Source organism: Botrytis fragariae (assembly GCF_013461495.1).
Source record: "Botrytis fragariae strain BVB16 chromosome Unknown tig00000012, whole genome shotgun sequence".
Taxonomy (NCBI): Eukaryota; Fungi; Ascomycota; class Leotiomycetes; order Helotiales; family Sclerotiniaceae; genus Botrytis; species Botrytis fragariae.
Genome location: NW_023500989.1, coordinates 257,252 through 279,656, shown reverse-complemented (window position 1 = coordinate 279,656; position 22,405 = coordinate 257,252). Strand labels below are relative to the sequence as shown.

Here is a 22,405-nt window from a genome sequence, read left to right as displayed (position 1 = left end):
TGATAATTTGTTCCTTGAAAACGCATTCATTGCTGGTGAAATTCTCTCTGCGCTCTCGAGTTTGATAGGTTTATCCGGGGTGGTTCCCGTCCGAACTAAATTGTGTATTCAAGAACTTGGTTCGGGATTTCTGATACCATTTATTCATTTCGAAAGCTACAGTTTTACTATCATGTTGGAGCCTATCTATACATCTGCGAGTCATATTTACGTCTAGTTTAACCTCTGAGTACAGTATCAAAGTATTACATACGTATTAATTTCAGCAATCTCAGGTTCATCAATTAGGTAGCTTCAATTGTTCGCTTCCGCATTTTCTAACTCTCGATACTCGCACCGTTGCACATCTCAGAATCTCTGCGCTTTCAATTTCGACGGCAGATTTCAGTGTGTCTAACACAAAAAGCCACACGCTTGCACATGAAGAAACTTGACGTTGTGAGATGAAATAATACGCTGTGCCTTAGTGGCTTTGCAATAGTCTAATTAAATTTGATCGACAATCCCGCTGAAGGCTATCCTATTCCAAATCAATGCAAAAGATGCCAGATGAACCAAACACCGGTGGCAAAAGACGCTGTCAACAACCAATGTACTAAAAGTTCCATGAAGCTTACTTCCATTGCGATCTATATTGGCATTTCTTGGTTAGTGTGATTTGTACTGAAGACTTGGAGAAATATTCAAAATCTATTATTCTTCTTCCTGTCTTGAGGCTGGCCAGAGGATTCTGGAACTTACGGATACTACGGAATCAACATTGTCCGCTGGGGGAACAACAAATGCTGAATTAGCAACAGACACTGCACTTGAGGTATTTGGAGCTGCGGTGCTTGTGTGCCGATGGACGGGGATAGGTCCATCCCGGCGAAGTTTTGTTTGAACCACTTTACCATGTTATTGGTTTAGAATTATTTGTGGAAGGATTCCTGAGACTGACTTTTTATGAAGATAATGGGACAATAATAGAAAAGAAGACGCTGGAAATGATATTCTTGCTCTTGGAGATTGGTACTAAACTTGACAAGCGGAAGTTAGTGAAATTTGTCATGAAAGCAATAGTATGAACATGATACGTACATACTCAGGGTAGAGAATGTCTCTATGATTGATTCAGTGATTACAGCTAAGATTGACAAGTGTAAAAGTATAAGGCTATTCGTGAATAATGTAACAAGTTGACGTTATTGAGGATCATATGTTAAGAAGAACGGATGTCTAGAGATGAGAGACCTTACAAGATGAAGAAGGAACCTTTCTCATATCAAAATTGCTTTGTCCCAATGGCAGGACCGATGTTAAGATGCCCACCTGAAGCATGTGGAAGTATATTTGCCGTTTGAGGAAGAAGTCGCGATCGAGTAAATGGAAGAAACGCAACATCTTCTATCATGCTTCATATTTTACGGTATATCGATGTTTACGTCGAAAGTTTCCGACAGTCCAGAACATTGCTTTGATTTGACGCTCCAGCGAGAACAAGATCTATCGTTATTCCCGACAATAACTACTATGATCTACACATCATATACTCCCATCCAACCTTTTATACCCCTTAAACTCCAAATGTATCCCAGAGTCAAACAATTACAACCCTCGGATGACAATTATCAAGCCTCTAAGAGTTTTGTTGCATATCTGAATTCTTATATATGCTAGCGTTCTGCTAGCTCGCTACTAGCTCAGTAGAAAGCTGCTAGTTTGTATATGCTAGCTTATCGCTAGCCTGATCAACCACAGGCACTACGACACATAACTCCAAGCGGTATGCAATACGCACTCGGACGTGCAACAAAACTTCTCAAGCCGCGACCTATAGGAAAAATACTCAATCACCTGATCCATTTACCTCTAGTGCGTGATGAGTAGAGTGAATATTCCGAACCAACCCCTTGGAATCCCGAAAGACATCTCCAAATAAATTCTTTACTCCTCTACAAATGACATCTACATCAGCGACGTATGAATCGTTCGCGCTCCGCAATTCAGCTTCTTAAACTAGGGGAGATCGAGCGATCGATTTTGTATGTGCGAGCACACGAATTCAAGACAGTATCATCCATTCCAATACCAGGTATTCCCTCACTTACCCTCTAGAAATCTCAAGGAAATATATCCATGATCTATCCAACCGAGTATATCCAAACCTTCATTCAAATCTCCCTACCACACATCTCCAGATAAATATACATATTCCCACATATTCCCATTCACCATCTTTACACCTCTACACCAAGAAACTCTATCCTAACAGACAACCCAGAAAAGATCCCACCACCCCACTATCCCACCATCCTACCATCCCATTCCACAAGTTACGACTATTCAACACAGCACACACACAATTACTACACCAAACCCGATACAACAAAAACACACTATATATCACATATTTCATATCCCATATCACACCACCCACACACCACACTCCCCCTCACAACCCCTTTCTCAAACTTCAAAAACATATAATCATGATAACCACCACCTTCTACTTCCTCCCTCCCTTCCTTCCTTACTCCAATCCACCACGAATAAAAAATCCTCCACAACACAACACAACACAACATCAAGCTTAACCGAGTCACCGAGAAACTGCGTATGAATTTCCTTCATTACACCACACCATAGATCTTTTCGTTTAAACTCCGGAGCACATCCACATCGATCCACATCGATCCACTTCATCCACTTCCTTGTTCCACTCTGCAATCCTGCTTTATATTACTTATTAACCATAGTCCAAACATCTAAAGCGGGCTTGTGGTTTAGTGGTATAATGTTCCCTTAGCATGGGAGAGGTCCGGCGTTCGATTCGCCGCTAGTCCATCCATATTCAAATCGCAATGATTCATTCATTTGTGATACTTTTTTGAAACATTTTTGAAGAGGGAATTCGAAGCTTTTGATATATTTTTCGGTTAGCCGCGAAAAATGTGCGCGCGGGATGCGAGCTTTTCCGCTCCGATGCACGTTTGTCGCAACGCGGCTGGCTCACTCTGAACGCAAAAACAGGCATACTAAAACCGTCAAAATCAAGATTTTCGATAAAACACTATTATTTCAAAACTGAATAATAATCGAGAAAGATATAACGTTAATAAATTGATTAAATCAAAGATATATTATAGATTAAAAACTCTTAAATCACCTATTTGAGTTTGAAATTATAAATATTGATTATTGATCTAAGAAGATAATTATAAAAGTGATGCCCATTTTCTAGTGTGCCTGTTTTTTCGTTTAGAGTGAGCGTGGGAGAGCACTAGTTATTCGAACTACCTAGGTATGTATGTACCTACTACCTGCGTAGTGTAAATGCTGATCTAAAAGTATAGGTACTCGTACCAATGATCCTTACTCAAGTATAGTATCAAGCACAACACAAGAGAGAACAAACAAACAAGTAACAATCACATCAATGATTAAAGCTTTTGCAAATTTTGTCTAGGATCTTATCATCTTTATCTTCATCTCTATTGTCATCATCATAATTTCATTTTTACAAATCCAATCATTCAGCATCTCAGCATCCCATCTTCTCATCACAGAACATTTCCTTCTCTACATGCCATTTTGCGCTTTAAAACTATCCCAACTCTCGTTCAATGTCGAGAAGACCATTGCGGCAATCATCCTCACTTCTTGGGATGCATCTTGTGGTAACTAGAATCATGACTATTAGCATCCGTTCTCATTTCCACCGATTTCACATCCATCTTCACCCTCAAGGAAAATGTAAAAACGGAGAGAAAACTAACCTTATCAGGATGACACTTCCCAATCGCCTTCATGTAATTAATCTTGACTTTCGAATTAACAACCAATTCATGCAAGCCGACCTTTTTCCAACCACTCCCTTCCCAAAGTACATTTTCCATACTCCCAATTAGCGCTCTCAAATTATCTCGTTTTCCTTCCCTCCATTTGTTAACTCTCTCCTCTACCTTATCCACCAGAGCCAATTTCTCATCGTCTGCCTTTTCAGCAGCTTGATTTGCAGCACGTAAGCGCAGAACCGCATCCGAGTCAGGAGTTGGAGCTAAGGATGCGGTAGCCGAGGGTTTCGGTCTAGATTTTTGAACGGGACGAGACGCTGGGCGAGGAGCGAGAGCTTTATCACAGCGTTGACGACCTTGGATAGCTGTAGCTCCACCAACACCACTTTCAATACATAGTTTCCAGACATCACTGGCCTCTTTCCATTTCTCAAGTGCTTCTAATGCTTCGGCTTTACTTGTCAAAGCTTTGCCCCAGTATTCTTTCATAGATTTACGGTCATCTGCAGCACCGGTACTCAAGTCGATTATTTCATCTTGACCACGAGAAGGCCCAATGATCTCGATAGCACGATCAGAATCAGATATGGCCTCACGTGGATGGCCGGTTTTGACCGAGCTAATCGATCGTTCAGCAAGTAAGAGGATAATTATTGGATGATTTTGAGGTAAGGGTGAGAGAGATGAGGTGTAAGATGTATGTGCTGCTGAGTAATCACCACGATCAAAATGTGCTTTGCCTTCTAGGCGATGTTGTGTCGAAGATTTCAGAGCGATGGGAGAAATAGCAGGGATTGTACGTGGAGGTGCCTTTGGCCTAGACGGAATTGGTGTAGAAGGTTTTGATGCGGCTGTCGCTTTCGGTGCTGGCCTAGAAGCTGCTGGTGTGGAAGATGGCCTTGACTGTGATGATCCGAATAGAAGATCTGGTTCCGGTTCTCGTGTGGGTTGAGGAGTGGGTGTTTTCCGTCGAGCAGAGCTTACGTATGCCTGGGCACTTTCTTCTTCTATTGCTTGCCGGTTCACTCGTACCCTAGGAGCCGCTGGGGGTGGAGTAGGTCGACTCTGGGGTCGGGTTTGCTGCCAGCGTGGGTTAGACATAGGCCGTTCGGGAGGGAATCTTGCAGCAGCTGGAGAACTGTCACGTGAAGTACCCGAATCAGACGTGGCTACTTTCGGTTTCCTTGGCTGAGGCCTAGATCCACTTTCTAATGCAAGAGCTTCATCCGTGACGTCAGGTGTGCTTTTAGCAGCTTCAGCTTCAGCTTTCACCCGCCTTGCACGTTGCTCAGACGCAGCTTCTCTTTCTGCAGCTTCTCGCATCCATTTCGGTTGACTGGGATCGGCGTCTGCTTGAAACTCGGCAACCGCTTTCTCAATTTTCTTTTGAGATGTCTTCCAAAAAAAATTCGCGGTCTTGAAAATATTGCTTCCAACAGCAGCAGCAGTTTTGGAAAAGTCATTCTCATTGTTCGGTGAATGATTGTCTTCCCTTCGAGGTTGCTGTGATTGAGACCTTCCTTCTTCTCGCATCCATGCGGGATTGGCTTTCCGCCCGTCACTTGATACATTCCTCCTTTCCCCATGTGAAGTAGAACCATTCCGGTGACTAGATTCTTTAGGTTGCGTCTTTGCTTTGGCTTGCGCATGCGCATCGTTCAGTATCCACCCAACAGCTGCTTGAATATCGAGACCAGTGCCACTTTCGGTTAAAGCACGCCTCGACTGTTCTGCCGTAAATCCCATATCCACAAGTTCAGCAACAGCTTTATCCCAAGGGTCATTAGGTTCTTCATCGTCAGAGCTTGATTCTTCGCGTAATTCCGGCACCGCAGGTGTAGACCTCCGCACTTCTTCCACTGGCTTTCCCAAATCTCCCAAGAAATCATCATCGTCCGCTGTGTTCGAAATCGGTACTGGCACAGAGGTTGGTTGTTTCAATTGACCCAATCCAAATGGATCATCGTCGTCACCAAAATCCCCCGAACTGCTTATAGGTTGATCCCAGGCTTGAGGGTTACTTAAATCGGGTATTTTGGTTGTGCCAAATCCTGGAGTATGCGTACGACTTGAGGAGGTAGAAGGTGGTGGATAGTGACTTGAATTATCTACTTTAGTATCTTTGTTGAAGGCCGCAAAAAGATCATCGTCCCCAGAAGCATCAGTACCAGTTCCAATTGGCGGAGGGGACATAGTTGGCGCAAATGGTGATGTGGAAGGTTGGCTCGTCATGGCAGGGATTGGTGAAGGCACTGGCGACAACCCGGCCAAATTCTTTCCTGAATTGCCCAATCCATCCCAAAATTGTGTATTTCCAAACTGCGCATCATATTGCTTGCGTTGTTCCTCCTCCCTCTTCCTCTTTTCTTCTTGTAACTTTGCTTGCTGTTGTTGTAATGTCAACGTGTTCGTTTTCGAAGATCCAAAAGATACAAGGTTCGAGAAGCTGTCTGGAGCTTTCGTCTTGGGCTGCGCAAATGATTTTGAAGCTCCCGAAGCTTGAGCAGACAGAGGGGTATTCCGTCCAGAGTTCGCAGGCGATGGAGTTGGACGTAAGGTGGGATAATAATTGCCTGTGCCAGGTGATACTTTGTTTTGTTTCGTGTTCGAGGTAGAAGACCAATCTAGACCATTGAGATCATCCATTTTTAGACGTAAAAGGAAAAGACAGGATGCATGAAATGCGTAAAGGGCTAAAAGATGTGCGTAGGGAATCAATTATTAGAGGGGAAGTCACTATTCAGGTATTTGCGGGAGGATATTGTTGAAATCATTGAACATTCATGATGACGTTCCTTCCCCAATGATATTGCGTTTGGTGACAGTTTCGCTTACCGTAGCCATCATGTCACGCTTTTTCCTTTCGGCGACAATGACTGACTGACTAACTGACTGACTGACTGACTGACCTTGGAATTCAGGCTACAACGATTGGGCTTCAATCTTCGGTGCGAGCACAAACCAATATTTCCCAGCACAATGGCCCAAATGGTTGATCTCCCGAAAGAGAAATGAAGCTTATGAAGCTTTACGATTTTGGCCTTGATAGCTTCGGAGGCTGCTGTTAGCTGTTCTTTAGGATGAGTTTGAGTTTACCTACTTTCCGTCATTTCGGGCCACCAAATTAAATCAAATCAAATCAATATCAAATCAGTATCAATGTCGATTCATGATGCACTCATTCCAGTAAATCCTCCGGCTCCGAGTACGATCAGCCGAAGAATTTCCCCCTTGATTTCAGTCTGGCTCATAAGTCTGGCTACATAGATATGGATGTCTGGCTATGTCTGGCTGTGTGGAAGAGGCTAAAGCTTCGTTTGACAATTAAACTTCTTTTGCTCCAGATGCTCCATTTGCTCCGTGCAGTCACTACTCAATACTCACGACTCACTACAAAAGTAATCATTGCACGATGTGAGCAAATCTTACCAAACAGAGGTATCGATTCCATGAAACACTTTTCTCAAACAAAAACCTGCAAAATCAGAGCAAGGGAATTCGAATTCTAGACCGTATTCATATTTACATTACATTATTATTATATGATATGATACATATTGCCCACCTCTCCCTTCCGTCTTCAAGTCTTCCAGGGTCTACTAGGTCTTCTTTCGGTGTTCCTCAATCCGTCAATAGAGCACCAACATAGCCGATGGGAATTATATTAATTTATATTGAAGATCCAAATTATGCTTTCTGGCAACAACAGAAGAATAGCCCGTCCGCCGTGCACACTTACATGTGAGTATGGATAATGTATTACGTATGTGTTGGGCCAGCGTTGTCACTGAATGGTCACTGAATGGTCACTGAACGGGTGTAAAATCCCAATTGAGTTGAATTGATGCTAACCGGTCGTCCGTACCGTACCGATGGTAGAACTGTAACCACAAGGTAACCACATGGAGCAGTAACGTCAACGGCAATGAGAGATGCAATTCAAGGGAAACTTGGAGGTCGATCTCGTCACCCGTTTCGGGGACCATTCACTTCCCCATTCTCTCTGGGTAGAGAGAACAAATGAATTGAAGCGGCTCGTGAGTCAACCAGCAGCTGTGCAGGAAGGTGCATGAATAGATCATCGATTTCCATACTCGGTTTCAGGACATGTTGCGTTGCAATTTACACCAAATTCAAAATCTGTTCATGATGTGCACCGTGATTAAACCTTTTTTTCCAAACCCCATCTTTGGGTTAATGGGCAATGAATGGTTGATCGATACTCGAATGGTCAGATCGTTAGCAGAAGCCAGAAGGTGCCGAGGGATTTTGATCTCAGCACAAGCCCATCTGTGCCTCTTTCTTCATACTATCCATCCCTCGTAACGGGTGCTACCTTTTGTAAGGTTAATGTCGTCTTAAATCCTACCTTCCTCTTTGACCTCCTTGTCATCATCTTATCTCTCCTAATCGAATCTCTCATCTCTCGCCACCTTTCAATAGATCCAAGAATCCTCCTGCTCCCTCATCTTCGTCTTCCTCACTAGATTATGCAATTTGGGTGAATCATCACTCCCTTCGAGAATCGTTTACTGTTTAGCTACTTTCATAATCATGGCATCCCGCCCATCATAGACTAATAAAATCCTCACTATTTGTCCGCGAGCCGGCCCACTGGAACCCTTGAAATATGGATCTTAGGTTTCCATTCGTTACTCGTACCTGCATATTCGGGATGGGGATAGAATGGTTGTGCTCGGTGCTAAAGGCCTCAATCCTGGTTCAATATGACTCTCTGGGACAAGATGCCGATACCAATCATGTCAAGCCTCATTCTTTATGTACGAGAGGCTTTCCACAACAGTGTAGGTACTCACATACAAGGTAGACATGCAGTGTCCACGGACTTGGAAAACTAGAAGCAATTTAGGAAAGACTTGGAAGGGTGGTGGATATGGGGACACTTACGTCGGTACCGTATTTTTGGGGCTGAATCCGTGTTTCCAACTCTTTGAAGGGTTGAAGCTGGAGCCCTCGAAGCTTCTGCATTGTGAAGCATCCACCACTCCACCCAGCAATCGAACAGGCGAGAGAGGGAAGGCTTACCCGTACCGAAGTGTCAACAAACTGTAATAGATGAAAACCCATTTTGTGTAACAACCAACCATGGTCATCGTCGCCCACCATAAACTGGCCTTTATGATCGTACCTAAATGCCTATTACCAAGCTCGAACAAATTCCCGAGCATCCATGAATCGTGTCAGGCATGGTATGTATGGTAAACGGAAGTTCCGTAGATGGCGTGAGGCGTTTTCGGATAATCGCGATTCCCATCCAATCCTCCAATCCCACTAGCTGGTCCAATGGTAGGCTTAGACACAAGCTCCCCTTACTCCCTATCAGCCAATTAATCCTAGACATTGAACGTGAATCCATAACTTCTACCAGCGTAGTATCATTCCTCAGGAAGCAGTACATAGTCCCAAGCACAAATCAATTTCTCCATTCCCACAGAGTACGCCATCGCCGTTGCTTCTTTGTGTTGAACCCTAGAAAATCGCAATGATGTAGACTGGGGAACGAGTAAGTCAACGTCGCTTCGTCCATTTTGGTGGTATTAGGGACTTTCTCCCGGACTTGTCCTTGGTCGATTTACGATCTTTGAAGTTTCGTTGGACAATGACGCTCAGCATTAGTCGGCACTCGCTGAAAACTGACCATACGGAATGAAGTTTTAGTAATAGTCGCATACTACGCAGGCTCAAGAGTGACGATGGCGTTGAGGCTCGAACCGTTACTTAGATAGTTCATACTGGCCATCAATCATCTCGCTTTGCACGACTTTCCCCGTATGCAGGAATGAATAGTTTGGCCCGTTTTGCGCAAGGAATACAATAGGCAAATGAGGACAAATCAACGCCTCATATTGCCTCATGCATGGAGAAAGGGATTTAGCCGGTAATCAATATGCCACCGGCCTTTTCGGTTTATGGATCTTTCTTAAAATTTAAGTACGCAACGCATTTTGGTGTACGTTCTGCATGGAGTAATACCCAGGTAGTCTCGGTGGCTTATTAGAAGCGTATTCTTGTTCTCTCACACTCTTACAGATCCTGAAAGTATACCGGCCCCTAACTGAGTTGAACCCCTCCCTTAACGTCGTCGTGTGTGTGGATCTCGCATCATCCGGATTGCTTTGCTAATCTTGACATCCCAAGGACCGACAGGAATATATTTGCTCATATCGCATTGACTAATCATTCCTTCGTATGTATTTTCATGTAAATGATCTAATCCTACATGGCCACTCCGTATATACTACAAGCAATTAATTATACATTATCTGCCTACACAGATTGCATGCCTACATAGGTATCCATTCATCAACTTCGTTTTGACTTGATGAAGAAGCTCTGCACTCTCTCCATGGTCCTAGATATCATCACAATTGGCCATATGTGATCCTCCCAGGACGACTAGATCAACGAATCTACCTTACCATCCACCACGTTTTGATAAATCATAACTTTCACCTTGGATTTCATACGTACAGATCCAGATAGGAACGTGAAGCTAGCCATAGTACATACCAGCCGGTATCCCTAAGTATGCTTACCGGAAGACTATCGATGTTATCCGAATACCTAATAGCTACATCTTAATCGCTGTTGTCTCCACTATCAAACATAGATCTTGAACCTCGTACCAATAGTATCACCTGTCTAGGCCTCTTGTGTGCCATTGGAAGCGTCAAGCAGCAGAATTGCTGAAACCTGATATCAGCAAATCAAGTCAAATATAAAGCAAAGCAAAGCAGAGCGAAGCAAAGCAAAGCAGCTTTTCATCCGATATTGTCCAGCTCCATCTTGATTCTTGATAAACTTTTTCCGGGTACTTTATATGCCATCAATTTCTTACAAGGTACTTCCTACTATTCACAATAATCACTGCCAATGATCCTTTAGCCACCTCTTCCTCCACTATTCACAATCCACTATTCCTAATATCACCGCATTTACAGTTGGTACCTTACCTTATTCTGTGCTTATCTACGGGAAAAGTCGAGGAGAAAACTGGAGGTGGGAATCCGAGCAAAATTGTTCTGGAGTCTGGACCTGGTCAAAAAGAAAAGAGACGAGACGATCATATCACATTCATTAGTACTTCATACGAATCCATACGAAGAAACACTCTTTTCTCACCTAATAATAATACACCAACCATACATAGATCATACATCATAGATCGATCATACATCATACATACACAACATACATCTTCTATTCCAGATTCGAACATCTTTCTTTCTTCCTGCCAAAGATCATTCCTCTTCGTCTCTCTCCCTCTCCCTCTCCCTCTCACTTGCTCACTCATCCACTCACTCACTCACTCATCCACTCACTCATCCACTCACTCACTCACTCACTCACTCACTCACTCACACACTCACTCACACACACACGCACACACACACGCACACACGCATATCCTTTGCCTACACCTAAAGGAATATATAAAACTCGTACATACCATACCTACATAGGTCCTTGGGTCCAATCACGTCCCATCTACCTTATTAGGTACTACTTACTACACACATACTTACTCACATACGGAAATATATAACTAATCGGAATAATTCATCCAACACTCATTATTCCTTATTCGTTATCACTTGCTACTTATTCCTTCGTACTTTCGATTATCCTTCCTTCCTCTTTGGAAAATTAAGAAAAATTTATTATTAGTATCCACAGTTACGACTCTCACTCACTCACTATCCTATCCATCCTATCCTATCTCGCTCGCTCACTCGCTCTCTGTCTCTCTCTACTACAGTAGTACCCTCTCTACTTTCCCCCACTTACTATCCACACCAAAAGTCTCGGGCAACCATCAAATCATTTTTCTCTTCCTTCTTCCCTCTTCCGCGGTGTGAACCCGTCGATCCCCATTCCCGAGACAACATTTCAAACGCAAGGACCTAATATCGACCTACTCCGTAAATCTATAGCTATCCAAGGGAAAGGATCAAGTAATTACGGATATCAACAAGGGCCGCAAGGACTACAAAGCCCCCTCCCCTCTCCAAATCAGCTACGGGCTTATCGAAACCAGAGCGCTGTCTGTACTGTGCATTTGCCAACAACGATAATCAAAAAGGCCCCGTTACGAGAAAAAAAAAGTGATTCGAATTAAAATAAAATAAAAAGACCGACCTAGCTTTTCCGCAGATTAACAGGGCATCCGGTGATTGTGACCAAGTACGGCCAGCCAACGAAACTACGAGTTATCTACCAGGGGACGAAAAGGACGCACTGCGCTGCATCATACAGGGCATCTGCATAAAGAAGGCATACCGACCAAGCAAGGGGAGACGTTTAAATACGGAAGTATGGGCCTCTTTTCACGCAAAGAAAAGACTTCTCCTTCGAATGGTTCATCATCAAGAACAAACTCTACACAATTAACTGAAGTTCAATCTTTTCGCTCATCACAATCCTCACTAAAATCACCCTCCACTCCTGGCTTTTCAAGAATGTCTATCCCCACCATACCCAAGATCGCACTTCCCAAGGCACCAGATCCAAATGTCGACCCAGCTGGATATTTGAGAAGCATTGGTGCTGTACGGGAAAGATGTGGCATCGTATTGGAGAAGGCCAAGAAGAACGATTTGAATCATTTCGAAGTTGATATGGGAAGATTCAAGGATACCACAAAGTTTGTCGTCTCGGTGATCAAGGTATGTATTCACATCTCCATTGCACACTGCACTGGTGCAAAAGAAAACGTTCCTAATGTCTGTTGTGATTATAGCGCGATTTTGCACCCGATTATAACGCCATTCCTCCTCATGGTCGATGGCAACATTTCAACGTAGGAGGTAGAGATAGAATCGGAGAACTCTTAGGAAGCTGGCCAAGCCAAGTTGATCCTTCCGAACGATGTCGCCGAATTCTCGATCTCTTCCTTATATCTGTTTTACTCGATGCCGGTGCCGGTACATCATGGAAGTATAAGAGTATTGAGAGTGGTCGCACATACAGGAGAAGTGAAGGCTTGGCAATTGCCAGTTTGGAAATGTTCAAGGCTGGTACCTTCAGTAGTGATCCAGAACAACCACACCAAGTCGATGCAGATGGATTGTCCCGATTGACTGTGGAAATCATGAGCTCAGGTCTACAAGTCACTGAGCAGAATCCGATTGCTGGCTTGGCAGGTAGAACCGGCTTACTGGTTAAACTTGCTAAAGCCTTACGAAATCCTTCTCTCTTCGGTGTAGATGCCAGACCTGGAAACATGCTAGGTACGTAATATCTTTACAACATTTTGCAGAATCATATCCTAATATTTACAGACTTCCTCATCTCCCATCCTTCTACACAAGCCGCATCTGTACCAATCGTTCCTCTGCCCACCCTTTGGAGTGTCCTGATTGATGGTCTTGCACCAATCTGGCCAGCATCTCGCACAGAAGTTGATGGTACATCCATCGGTGATGCATGGCGTTTAACTACTATGCCTGCAGATGCCGCAACCCCTCTTTGGGAAACAATCGTTCCTTTCCACAAACTCTCTCAGTGGCTTTGTTACTCTCTTATGCAACCAATGACTAAGCTCATGAACATACATTTCGCCGGAGCTGAATTATTGACTGGTTTACCCGAATATCGAAATGGAGGTCTATTCATTGATACTGGCGTATTGACGCTGAGAAGAGATGAAACAAAGAGAGGCCTCGAAGCATTCCACCGAAATGCAGAAAGAGAAGGCAAACCAAGTTTGGAAGTTGTTCCAATGTTCACACCAGATGATGATGTGATCGTTGAGTGGAGAGCTGTGACCGTTGGGTTCTTAGATTTGTTATTGGAAGAGGTCAATGCCAGTCTAGGACTTTTTGGTCAAGATAAGTTGTCTCTGCCACAGATGTTGGAGGCTGGTAGCTGGAAGGTATGTCACATCGATTTATCCATTCTGTGTCATTGTACTAACATATCAAATAGGGAGGCAGAGAAATGGCCGAAATCTCACGACCTAACACTCAATGTCCACCAATCGCCATCCTCAGTGATGGAACAGTCTTTTAATTCGCTTCGTACTCGCTTTGCCCTTTTTCGCATTCACTACTTTTTTCGAACCGCTGGCTAGGGTTTTACGACGAGATGAAAAATGACATATGCGAGTTGTTTACCTTTTATTCTCCTACATTCTGTCTGCTTTGCTTGCACTTGCGCGAACTGGAATTCAATGAAAGGATGTCAGAACTACGCCTGGATACCCTTTTGTGACTGCGATGCGAGCGAGATTTTAACTTCGGTTTACTACTACTTGGCTTTTGGATTGAACGAAAGACATTTTTACATACAACACATTACATTACATAAAATTATACGGCACATATTGGACGGGCAGGGCAACTGACGGAGGGATGAATGGATGAATGGATGGACAGGTGGCAAGGAAAATTCTAAATTCGAAGATTGTCATCAAGGATGGCGGTGGTGGTGGTGGTATCCTTTGTTTGTCTTCTGAATTATTGTGTTATTGAGATATAGGTTTGGTTGAGTGATTGGGATGGAGAAGTACATGTACTATTTGGAAGGAGATATTGGGAGGAATGGATGGATGGGTGTTTGGCCTGGATTAATCGTCACGGCGGCCAACCAGATGTTTCGGGGATTAGCCCCAATCTTACATACGAATGGAAGATAATAATTGAATATCTGTCAAACCACTTTTTCTCGCTGCTCACCTTCATCGATCATCTTGACGTTTCAGATGCTGGTAAGAATTCCGGGCATAAGAAAATCTCCGTGGATTTCAAGATACTGGGAAGTTTCCCTGCATCCCGCGTTCCCGTTGTTACAGTGGTACCTGTTGCAATCCGGTCTAAGCTTGTCCGTCACATCACATCATGTCTCCACTATCACATTGCTTAAATTACTGGCGGGTCAACTCTCTATCACTTATCACAAACATCATAATCTGCAGTTGATGTATTGAGTAGTATATCCGTTCACTCGGATTCGGCTAATCTTTCTTGCCATGCACGAAGATGGGATGGCTTCATTTCAATCCTAGTTGTAAGAATATTCCATGGAGTATATGATTATCATACTATTCTGTGATCCCTTCCTTCTTTCTGTAGGCTAGACTAGTTGATATCTCTTTATTTCTGTCTCTTGTTTATCATCCACTCTCACTGTCACTGCTTAAGTACATATTTTTGTTATTTTGCTCTCTCTTGTTGAGCTCTTTTTTTTCGTCCACACAAATGCAAGTATGACTTATCCGGGACATTGTTAATACATTTAATTACCGGGTCCGGAGAATTTACTCGGCTGATTTGAGAATCATACCACTTAAATTGGAGCATTAGCAATCCTTATTTTATTTGACTGAGACATTCATGTGAGGTGTATACCGAGGTTTATACCGAAGTAGGAAATGTTTTAATGTATCTTGCCGGAAAAGCTTCTGTACTTCTCTTGGGAAATGTTCATGTGCTTCAATAACTAGATTGGCATAGATCAACCGATGCGTGAAGGAAACGATGAAATGTGATAGGATCGGCCATGGATCTTCGGGTACGGAGATTTGGTGGGGACCACGGAGAAAGTTAACGTGCCATTCCACATTGGCGGGTACTACCGGTCTTGATTAGTGCTAGAACATATTGAATTCACACGCGATGAACAAGACATTCTAGGAGATCGCCTATGGGCTTGGGCGCTTGAATTCTTTGATTTTGGAAGATTAGAAATACAGCCCAAGACGCAACGTTACGGCATGCAATTTTGCCAAGATGAAAGAACCGTGGTTGTGGGATTTATGACAGCTCGTCAAGATAAGATTTTGGTCGTTGATGGTGTATGATGTGCCGCCTCTCATGCGTCTGGGTTGCATAAGCACGTGCGTTTGGATGCGAAGGATTGCACTATGCTTACATCGTGCGCTTAAACGTGGCCTGGGGAAATGAGACCGTTATGTCGGAGCTCGGATTGCGGCGCTATGTGAGACCCGAGTTCGTTTTGGGGGGCGGGGGGGGCTCGTGGAATTATCCGTTTGAAAATACTTCGAAGATGATTTGGGAGAACAAAAAGAAAAGAAGATGGGTGTTTGGGAAGAGAGTGGAAGTTAGATGGTGATCGTCATCAAGCATCTTCTTCTTGGAATAAACGAGATTAGATGGCACACGTACTCAGGTCTAAAGCGGGGGCTGGGAAGTGGTGCATGGGGTGAAACGTGGTGGAAGGGTGTGGAACGTGTCAAAAACGTGTGAAGAACGTGGGATGTGTATATGGGTACCAAGATGGGTTGGGACTGCTGTAAGCGAAGAATTGGACATCGAATAGTGGAAATAGCCTCTGAGATGAGTATGAGGGGTTCTATCCCTTCTGTCTATATTCAAGCAAGGGATAGTCATGAGCTTTTCACTTTGGATGACTGCTTGATGGTCAATACAAACTTAAAACACAGTTTGTGGGATAAGAAAATCCGGCACGTATGTATTCACTTGACTATTAAGCTTGTTCAATTGGGAAGTACAGTATTCACAATGGACATTCACTAGGAAGGAAAATTCCCACGCAGGCTTGACTCCATGCTTTCTAGGATTCATCAAGGAAATAAATTGAAATGCTCAGTATGATGGCTGTAGAAACAACGAGCGATGTTGTTTAGCTCCAGGTACTTTCCGACAAGTCATCGCGAGCCCTATCACAGTTCAAACGACCACTGTGTGTATACGCAAGCCCGGCCACTCCTGCCCCCCACATAGCTCCGCATTCCCACATGACAATTGCCAAATCCCACAACTCCATAATCTTTTGCCCATGAGGATAAGCTATTTCCACCGCGAGGACAGCCCCAACATATTCATTTTCCAATGGAAGGTGATCTCCGCCTTTGACGTATGCAAGAACAGGGCTGACGAGGAGATCAATGACAGTCTGGGTTTCTGGCAAAGGACCTGAGGAAATAATAGATTGGAGCCGTGCCTCAGCGTTGGCTAGGGCTTGTGAGCTGCGTTCTATTTCGATACCAGAGGCTCGAAAATGCTCTAGTGATGGTCTTGCATCTGGAATTGTGGCGATAATGGACTTGTCGACATCAAGATCGGTCCGGCCAAGAAGGGTGATGGGTCTGTGGCGACAGTTGGCAAGTTGCCACCAGTGGGTGAACAAAAGGCAGAGAGCTGCAGGATTATATGGGTCGTTATCGCGATACCAGATCATTGCACCCGTCAGACGCGAGTACACTTCGGCGAGTGGCTTCTCCTCCAATGATCCCCTTGTTAATGAAGGAATAATATTGCTGACTTCGCCGCATGCTACATCGGCTCCTAGATCAATCCAATCGTGTGCCACGCATCCTAGCCCTGCAATTGCCGCCATCTGTTCCCCGCCACCTGCATCGTAATAGACATGACAGAAAACGGCATCTGCAAGCTTATAACGTGCTAATCGGGCTAAGTCATTCCACACGACAATACACGGGCGGGAGCGTCCTGGGTCATCATCTTCAATTATCGCTTTCTGGCGTAAACATGAATAATTGCACCCTTTGACAACTCGAATGTCTGTGATGTGTGGACCTGCGGACACGGAGGTTTCGGCAACAGCTGCCACTTCAGCGAAGCTGAAAGCCAATTTATCCGCCATCTCCGGGCTATCTTTTCCAATGGAATAATCGAGAACGAATGCTGAATCCATGATTGCCCATAATCCGGAGATGGATCCACCATAGACACCACGATTGTAACCAATCGCCATTGAAAAGACGCTGGTGTTGAGTAGCGGCCCCTCGCAATCTTCACGTGTGAGGACGTCGAGTGTAACCTGATCATTTGAGAGCGCCACGCCACTCAATTTTGGAGGAAGAGGTTTACGCACTGAGCATCAAGTGGGCATCAGTACCTCTTGCACCTCCGCAAAGGGAAGACGCTGTGTATTTCCTGTTGCTAGTACCTTGTTGCGTGCGGTCAAGAGTTCTGCGGCGTCGGAAAGTAACCCCACTGCGCAATCGACGGCATCTGCTACGCGTGTATTTCGTATCCAAGAGATACCAGTAGCAGCGCTCAAAACTCCTCCGGTCAAAGGAGTATCGACTCGACGAGCCAAAGCGACAGTCGTGACCAAGGTCTTGCTTTCGGCTACGTATTTTTGAGAAAATTTGCTCGACTCCGCGTCGACCGCCGAGATGCCATGAGTCTTGAGCGACCAGCAAGGCGCTCCAAGTGGAGACTGCATGGTGGCTCCTTCTCCAATGACATGAATGCTCTCCCAAGTCGATGATAGACGGACGGTGACCGCAGAATCTGCGGCCGAAGATTCATCGGTACGCTCAGCCCAATGAGATACCACAGGCAGACAATCAAAAGCAGGAGATCGACTCAAACCACCAGTGGTGACTAGCCCCGGGACGAGATCCGACAAAGGTTGTCCCACATTCTGTTTAGCGCCAGGTTTTCCAATCTCCTTGGCACGAGAAACAATCTCATCAAGTTTGGTCTGGCTCTTGCTGTTTCGTTTGCCCTGTTGAGATGTCCTGTTGGATCCAGGTTCCAAAAGCGAAAATTCTGATGTGTTGGATATGAAATCCTTTACGTCTCGACAAGTCATTCGCTGTTTGAAAAATGCTTGGTGAGATGCTCGGGGGTCTTCTAGCCCACCATTAGCAACTGATTCAGGGAGATTCTTTGATCGGGCATTGTAAGGCATTTTGAATTGATCAGAGGATGTAATGGAAGTGAATGAATTGTTCTCTTCTGATTGATCTTTTTCTCTGTTCCATAACTCGACTATTTATCTTCTTTTTCTTTCTCTTTGATGCTTCAGTAAGACTACCATTCAGTACAGATCGCAAGCATGACAAGTGATGGAGTTATGCGCCAAGGTTTACTTACATTACTTACGTACAATTCAGCTTGTAACTATTCAGGCCGAATTTACATTTCTGCGGCAGAACACATGTCGGACACAGCTTGCTGTGGCAACATCATCTTCTAGTATACATCGTCATCATTTCAAACGATGAAGATACACGCTAAACTTCACTAACATTACCTGTCTGTAGTTCAGCTTGAAACTATTGATATGAGGTCTAGATTTTCAAGGTAGAATATGTATACTGGGTTTGACTTGCAGTAGTTGTGTTGCATACACCTTTCACGAGTCATGAGAGATCCATGTACAAACAGGTTCGTATGCATATATGGTTCTAAGTGCACTACCCATGTATGTGCAAGCCAATCAAGAAAATTCATCCAAAACCCCTGTATAAGAGGGGAAATCGATCAGATTTGCAGGTGAAATGTTTCTCGGCAGCGCTAGACACTTTTGTCCGAACTATCGCCTTCGATTTGTGGTTCAGCTAGAAATTTAAAGTTAATGGCTACCTGTGGTACCTGATGCATGTGCATGCATTGGTAGTCGATCAATGGTGTCATTCATGCATTGATCGTTTTGACTTATCTTGGTTGTTCGTTGGAGTACCGCGGCAATGAAGAACTGTTAACAGGGGGTTTAGGGGAGGGGGTGTGTTCAGCCTATACATGCGGTTAATGCTCGTTTCAATTCCTGTATGTATGTGTCTTGTTGTGTGTCGTATCGTCAATCTCAAGGTCTGCAGGCGTGATATACCAAGCCTGTGACCCTTCATTTGTCTGAAAGGTCGGTTGCGGCGTGCTGAGAGATTAGAATGCGGGATTTTCAGATCTAGATCTTTTCACCCTGCAGATAGATGTTTAAGCATGGTGTCAACGATTAAAAGATGCACATGGGATCATGGGATATTCGTTCTCGGTATAGGTTATTCGAGAATAACGGATGAACTGTATCAGGTGATGACCTTTCGAGTGATGGAGGTCTTGTTGTGTATGCTTTTTGCTCCGTCTGGCTTGAATTGGGTAGCGGGTGTGAAGGTGTATTGAGATCTAGTTTCCTTTGCTTTCACTTGTAGTGCTGCTTGCTTAGATGTGTAGGTAACTTTAGAAGGGTGGAGAGCGTGTGAACTTTGAACAGGTGTTAAAACTGCATGTCATGATCATCTAGAAGGTTTGGAAGGTTATTGTGCGATTATTGTGTATTACTTTTCGATTGGTGTTTGTGCTATATCGAGCTAGTGTGATCTAGCAGAGACCAAGCAGGAATACATTTTCAGATGTGCAACACAACTTTTAGATGATTATGATTATGGTATGATAGCGAGATATAGCGTGTAGGGTGGATAAATAGTAAGGGATTATACTCGGAAATTATGGGTTAGGGTCTACGTATTCATTTATTCAAAGGGGAAAGCCCTGATTTCATAATGCTTAGGACTGAATGACGTTGTCGACATTTTCTTTAAACCCATCACCTGCTCTCCAGATGTTTTAGGAAACGTAATTATGAGTGCTATCGTTAGGATGTAATTGTTGTCGTCGAGTTACGTGTTCGATTTTCCGACACCTCAATCCAAATCATAGCTGCTCATATTTACTGTCTCTGGCCCCTCATCGTCTTTGCTACGGGGGGAATTTCTCGATTCTTACTTCGGTATGGATAACTTTGCGTTTATGATATACAGAGTAAAATTTAGCTTGTATGGTATATATCGGAAAGGGATTCGCAAAAATAACTTCATGTGACGCATAAATGGAATTACTTCTTCCGCTCATCACTTGCACACCGTCAAGCTCAAAGTTTGAAGCCTTACAAAATCTATATAATCCACCAATCCCATCTCATTTCATCTCATTAAAAACGGCGATGCTGGCTCCAAATCATTTCAGGAAAGCATAAAGATGAGATCCAATAGCTTGTGGAGAAAAGTGTCTGAAAAGTCGTTGCAAATTGCTGAATGAATTCTGTGAAGTTCTGGAGCTGTCTTAATATTTCGTTGTTGTCTTGATATCGTTTATCATTGTGAGTAAGTTCATTAACTTATCAGCATCTACAAATCTGTGTTTTCGCCCTCTTGTTCACGTTCTCTATTTGCTATCAGTCAGTATCATTATCCTTCCATCTTCAAACACAGTAAGTAGTCTCCGTAAGTAATAAAAATGCCTCATACGATTCTATAATCTATTCATTGTGTATCGCGGAAACTACCAATCCTAACCCTCTCTATTTAAATTTCCGTCCTTCTCGTGGAATCTTATCCGCATCTTATTGCTTGGAGGAAAAACAAAAAGGCGTTTTTATAGTCTCGGATAATAACATCCCCTAACACAGTTTTAGTATTTGGAGAAATCTTGAGAGAATTTCCAATCCTGTATTTCAGATTCTCTCTCTGGACTCTTGGTGTTTCGAGACTGCGTAATTCGAAATTGCACTGTCATATCTTCTTATGTGATAACGAACCTCGGTTATTGAGATGAAATTTCAAGAAATATCTCAAAGCGCTGTCTGGATAATGATCTCGTATACTCGATTGCCATGTCCTGCTTTCGTTGCTATCACTACTATCGTTATGTGTTTTCTCCAAACTTTCTGAATTAGCAACGTATAACTTCTCATCATCAACCCTCCTAGTCTCACCACTACTTGCTATCCTCTTACGTTACACCTCCCTGCTAAATATCCTTCTCTTCCTCCACCTAGGTAGTCTCTTCGACAGAAATATCACCTCCACATTCAAGGCCCCAGGGACATGGCTAATATCTTCGATTCAACTTCTTTCAACAATCTTCCGTGTCAGTATTTCTGTCCAATCCAAAGAAATAGTTATCCATTCCCACATTCCCCTCCCAGCATTGAAAAATATCAGAACTACTGCAGAAAACAGTAAATCCACCAATCCAGCAAGATCTCCAGCTTCTACAGACACGAAATAAAATTAGAGGAATAACTCTGAATACACTGTGCTTTAATAAGTATACACAATCTTCGCTTCCGAGAAAGAAAGAAAAGTTCACCAAAGCCGTTGCATATACAAACATAGAATAGAGAGATCATATGTAGAAACATCCACGTATCCCACGTATCCTACTATTCTACTCTATTCCATCTATTCATCTGACATATACTCGAGTACTCCAATGCATAATCTATCAAAAAGATATCAATATACTAACAAGCACAAGAAATAAACCGCTATGGCTCCAATACTCAACATACACCGAGTTCTTTATCGTCCCTTCCCTGCCTCCTTCCTCCTCATACTATCTACCATGCATCTCATTCCATCTCACTCTATTCCGTGATTTTCCGTCCTTCGTCGGTTTGGTTACCATCATCAACCCACTTACACACGCACACACTTGACAATCCATAAATCGGCTCTCGTCTCATACCAATTGATACTGTCGAATGTATCTATACCCGAATCAAGTACCTGCTCGCAACCTCCTCTCCCACAAGATAGGAACCCAATCCCCTACCACTTCCTGCATTTTTGATATTTTCTCATTACCCGCGTCTTTGGGATGCAATGAATTTCTCAACAAAGTAATTTCTATACCCGCTCGCTTCTATCAACCACTCAGCCACCCAACTGCACGTAAACCCCCCTCTCCTTTCCATTTCCCGCCCAGGAGCCCCGTTACCCCACCCTCCCACTAGTATTCTCCTCAAACAAGAACATCAATATCAGAATCAGAATCAGAATCAAACATCAAGACCAATCTCACCTTCCATCTTCCAGTACAACTCCCATTCCCATTCCGAGAACCCTCCATCTACACAGCCCTTTTATTCTC

The 22,405-nt window shown here is 43.7% G+C and overlaps 6 protein-coding genes across 6 annotated transcripts; 2 read left to right on the top strand and 4 right to left on the bottom strand.

The window, feature by feature from the left end:
* Window positions 1–530: 530 nt before the first annotated feature.
* On the bottom strand, window positions 531–1,102 carry Bfra_002300 (uncharacterized protein; the record flags this gene model as incomplete). The annotated part of the gene is made up of 4 exons (XM_037332722.1): window positions 531–629; window positions 742–887; window positions 941–1,019; window positions 1,081–1,102. Coding segments are annotated over 4 exons (345 nt in total), but the record flags the coding sequence as incomplete, so codon positions are not given.
* A 2,459-nt stretch (window positions 1,103–3,561) lies between these two features.
* On the bottom strand, window positions 3,562–6,422 carry Bfra_002299 (putative uba ts-n domain-containing protein; the record flags this gene model as incomplete). The annotated part of the gene is made up of 2 exons (XM_037332721.1): window positions 3,562–3,663; window positions 3,759–6,422. 2 exons carry the CDS (start codon window positions 6,420–6,422, stop codon window positions 3,562–3,564), a joined length of 2,766 nt encoding a protein of 921 aa, XP_037194849.1.
* A 2,167-nt stretch (window positions 6,423–8,589) lies between these two features.
* Bfra_002298 (uncharacterized protein) lies at window positions 8,590–8,864 on the bottom strand (the record flags this gene model as incomplete). Its single annotated transcript, XM_037332720.1, has 2 exons — window positions 8,590–8,631; window positions 8,685–8,864. 2 exons carry the CDS (start codon window positions 8,862–8,864, stop codon window positions 8,590–8,592), a joined length of 222 nt encoding a protein of 73 aa, XP_037194848.1.
* A 3,248-nt stretch (window positions 8,865–12,112) lies between these two features.
* Window positions 12,113–13,904, top strand: Bfra_002297 (uncharacterized protein; the record flags this gene model as incomplete). The annotated part of the gene is made up of 4 exons (XM_037332719.1): window positions 12,113–12,463; window positions 12,538–13,027; window positions 13,079–13,671; window positions 13,725–13,904. 4 exons carry the CDS (start codon window positions 12,113–12,115, stop codon window positions 13,806–13,808), a joined length of 1,518 nt encoding a protein of 505 aa, XP_037194847.1. The 3' UTR covers window positions 13,809–13,904.
* Window positions 13,905–15,274: 1,370 nt separating this feature from the next.
* On the top strand, window positions 15,275–15,597 carry Bfra_002296 (uncharacterized protein; the record flags this gene model as incomplete). The annotated part of the gene is made up of 2 exons (XM_037332718.1): window positions 15,275–15,365; window positions 15,422–15,597. 2 exons carry the CDS (start codon window positions 15,275–15,277, stop codon window positions 15,595–15,597), a joined length of 267 nt encoding a protein of 88 aa, XP_037194846.1.
* Window positions 15,598–16,400: 803 nt separating this feature from the next.
* On the bottom strand, window positions 16,401–18,443 carry Bfra_002295 (uncharacterized protein; the record flags this gene model as incomplete). Its single annotated transcript, XM_037332717.1, has 2 exons — window positions 16,401–17,561; window positions 17,640–18,443. The coding sequence occupies 2 exons, from the start codon at window positions 18,441–18,443 to the stop codon at window positions 16,401–16,403; spliced, it is 1,965 nt and encodes a 654-aa protein (XP_037194845.1).
* Between the last annotated feature and the right edge of the window lie 3,962 nt (window positions 18,444–22,405).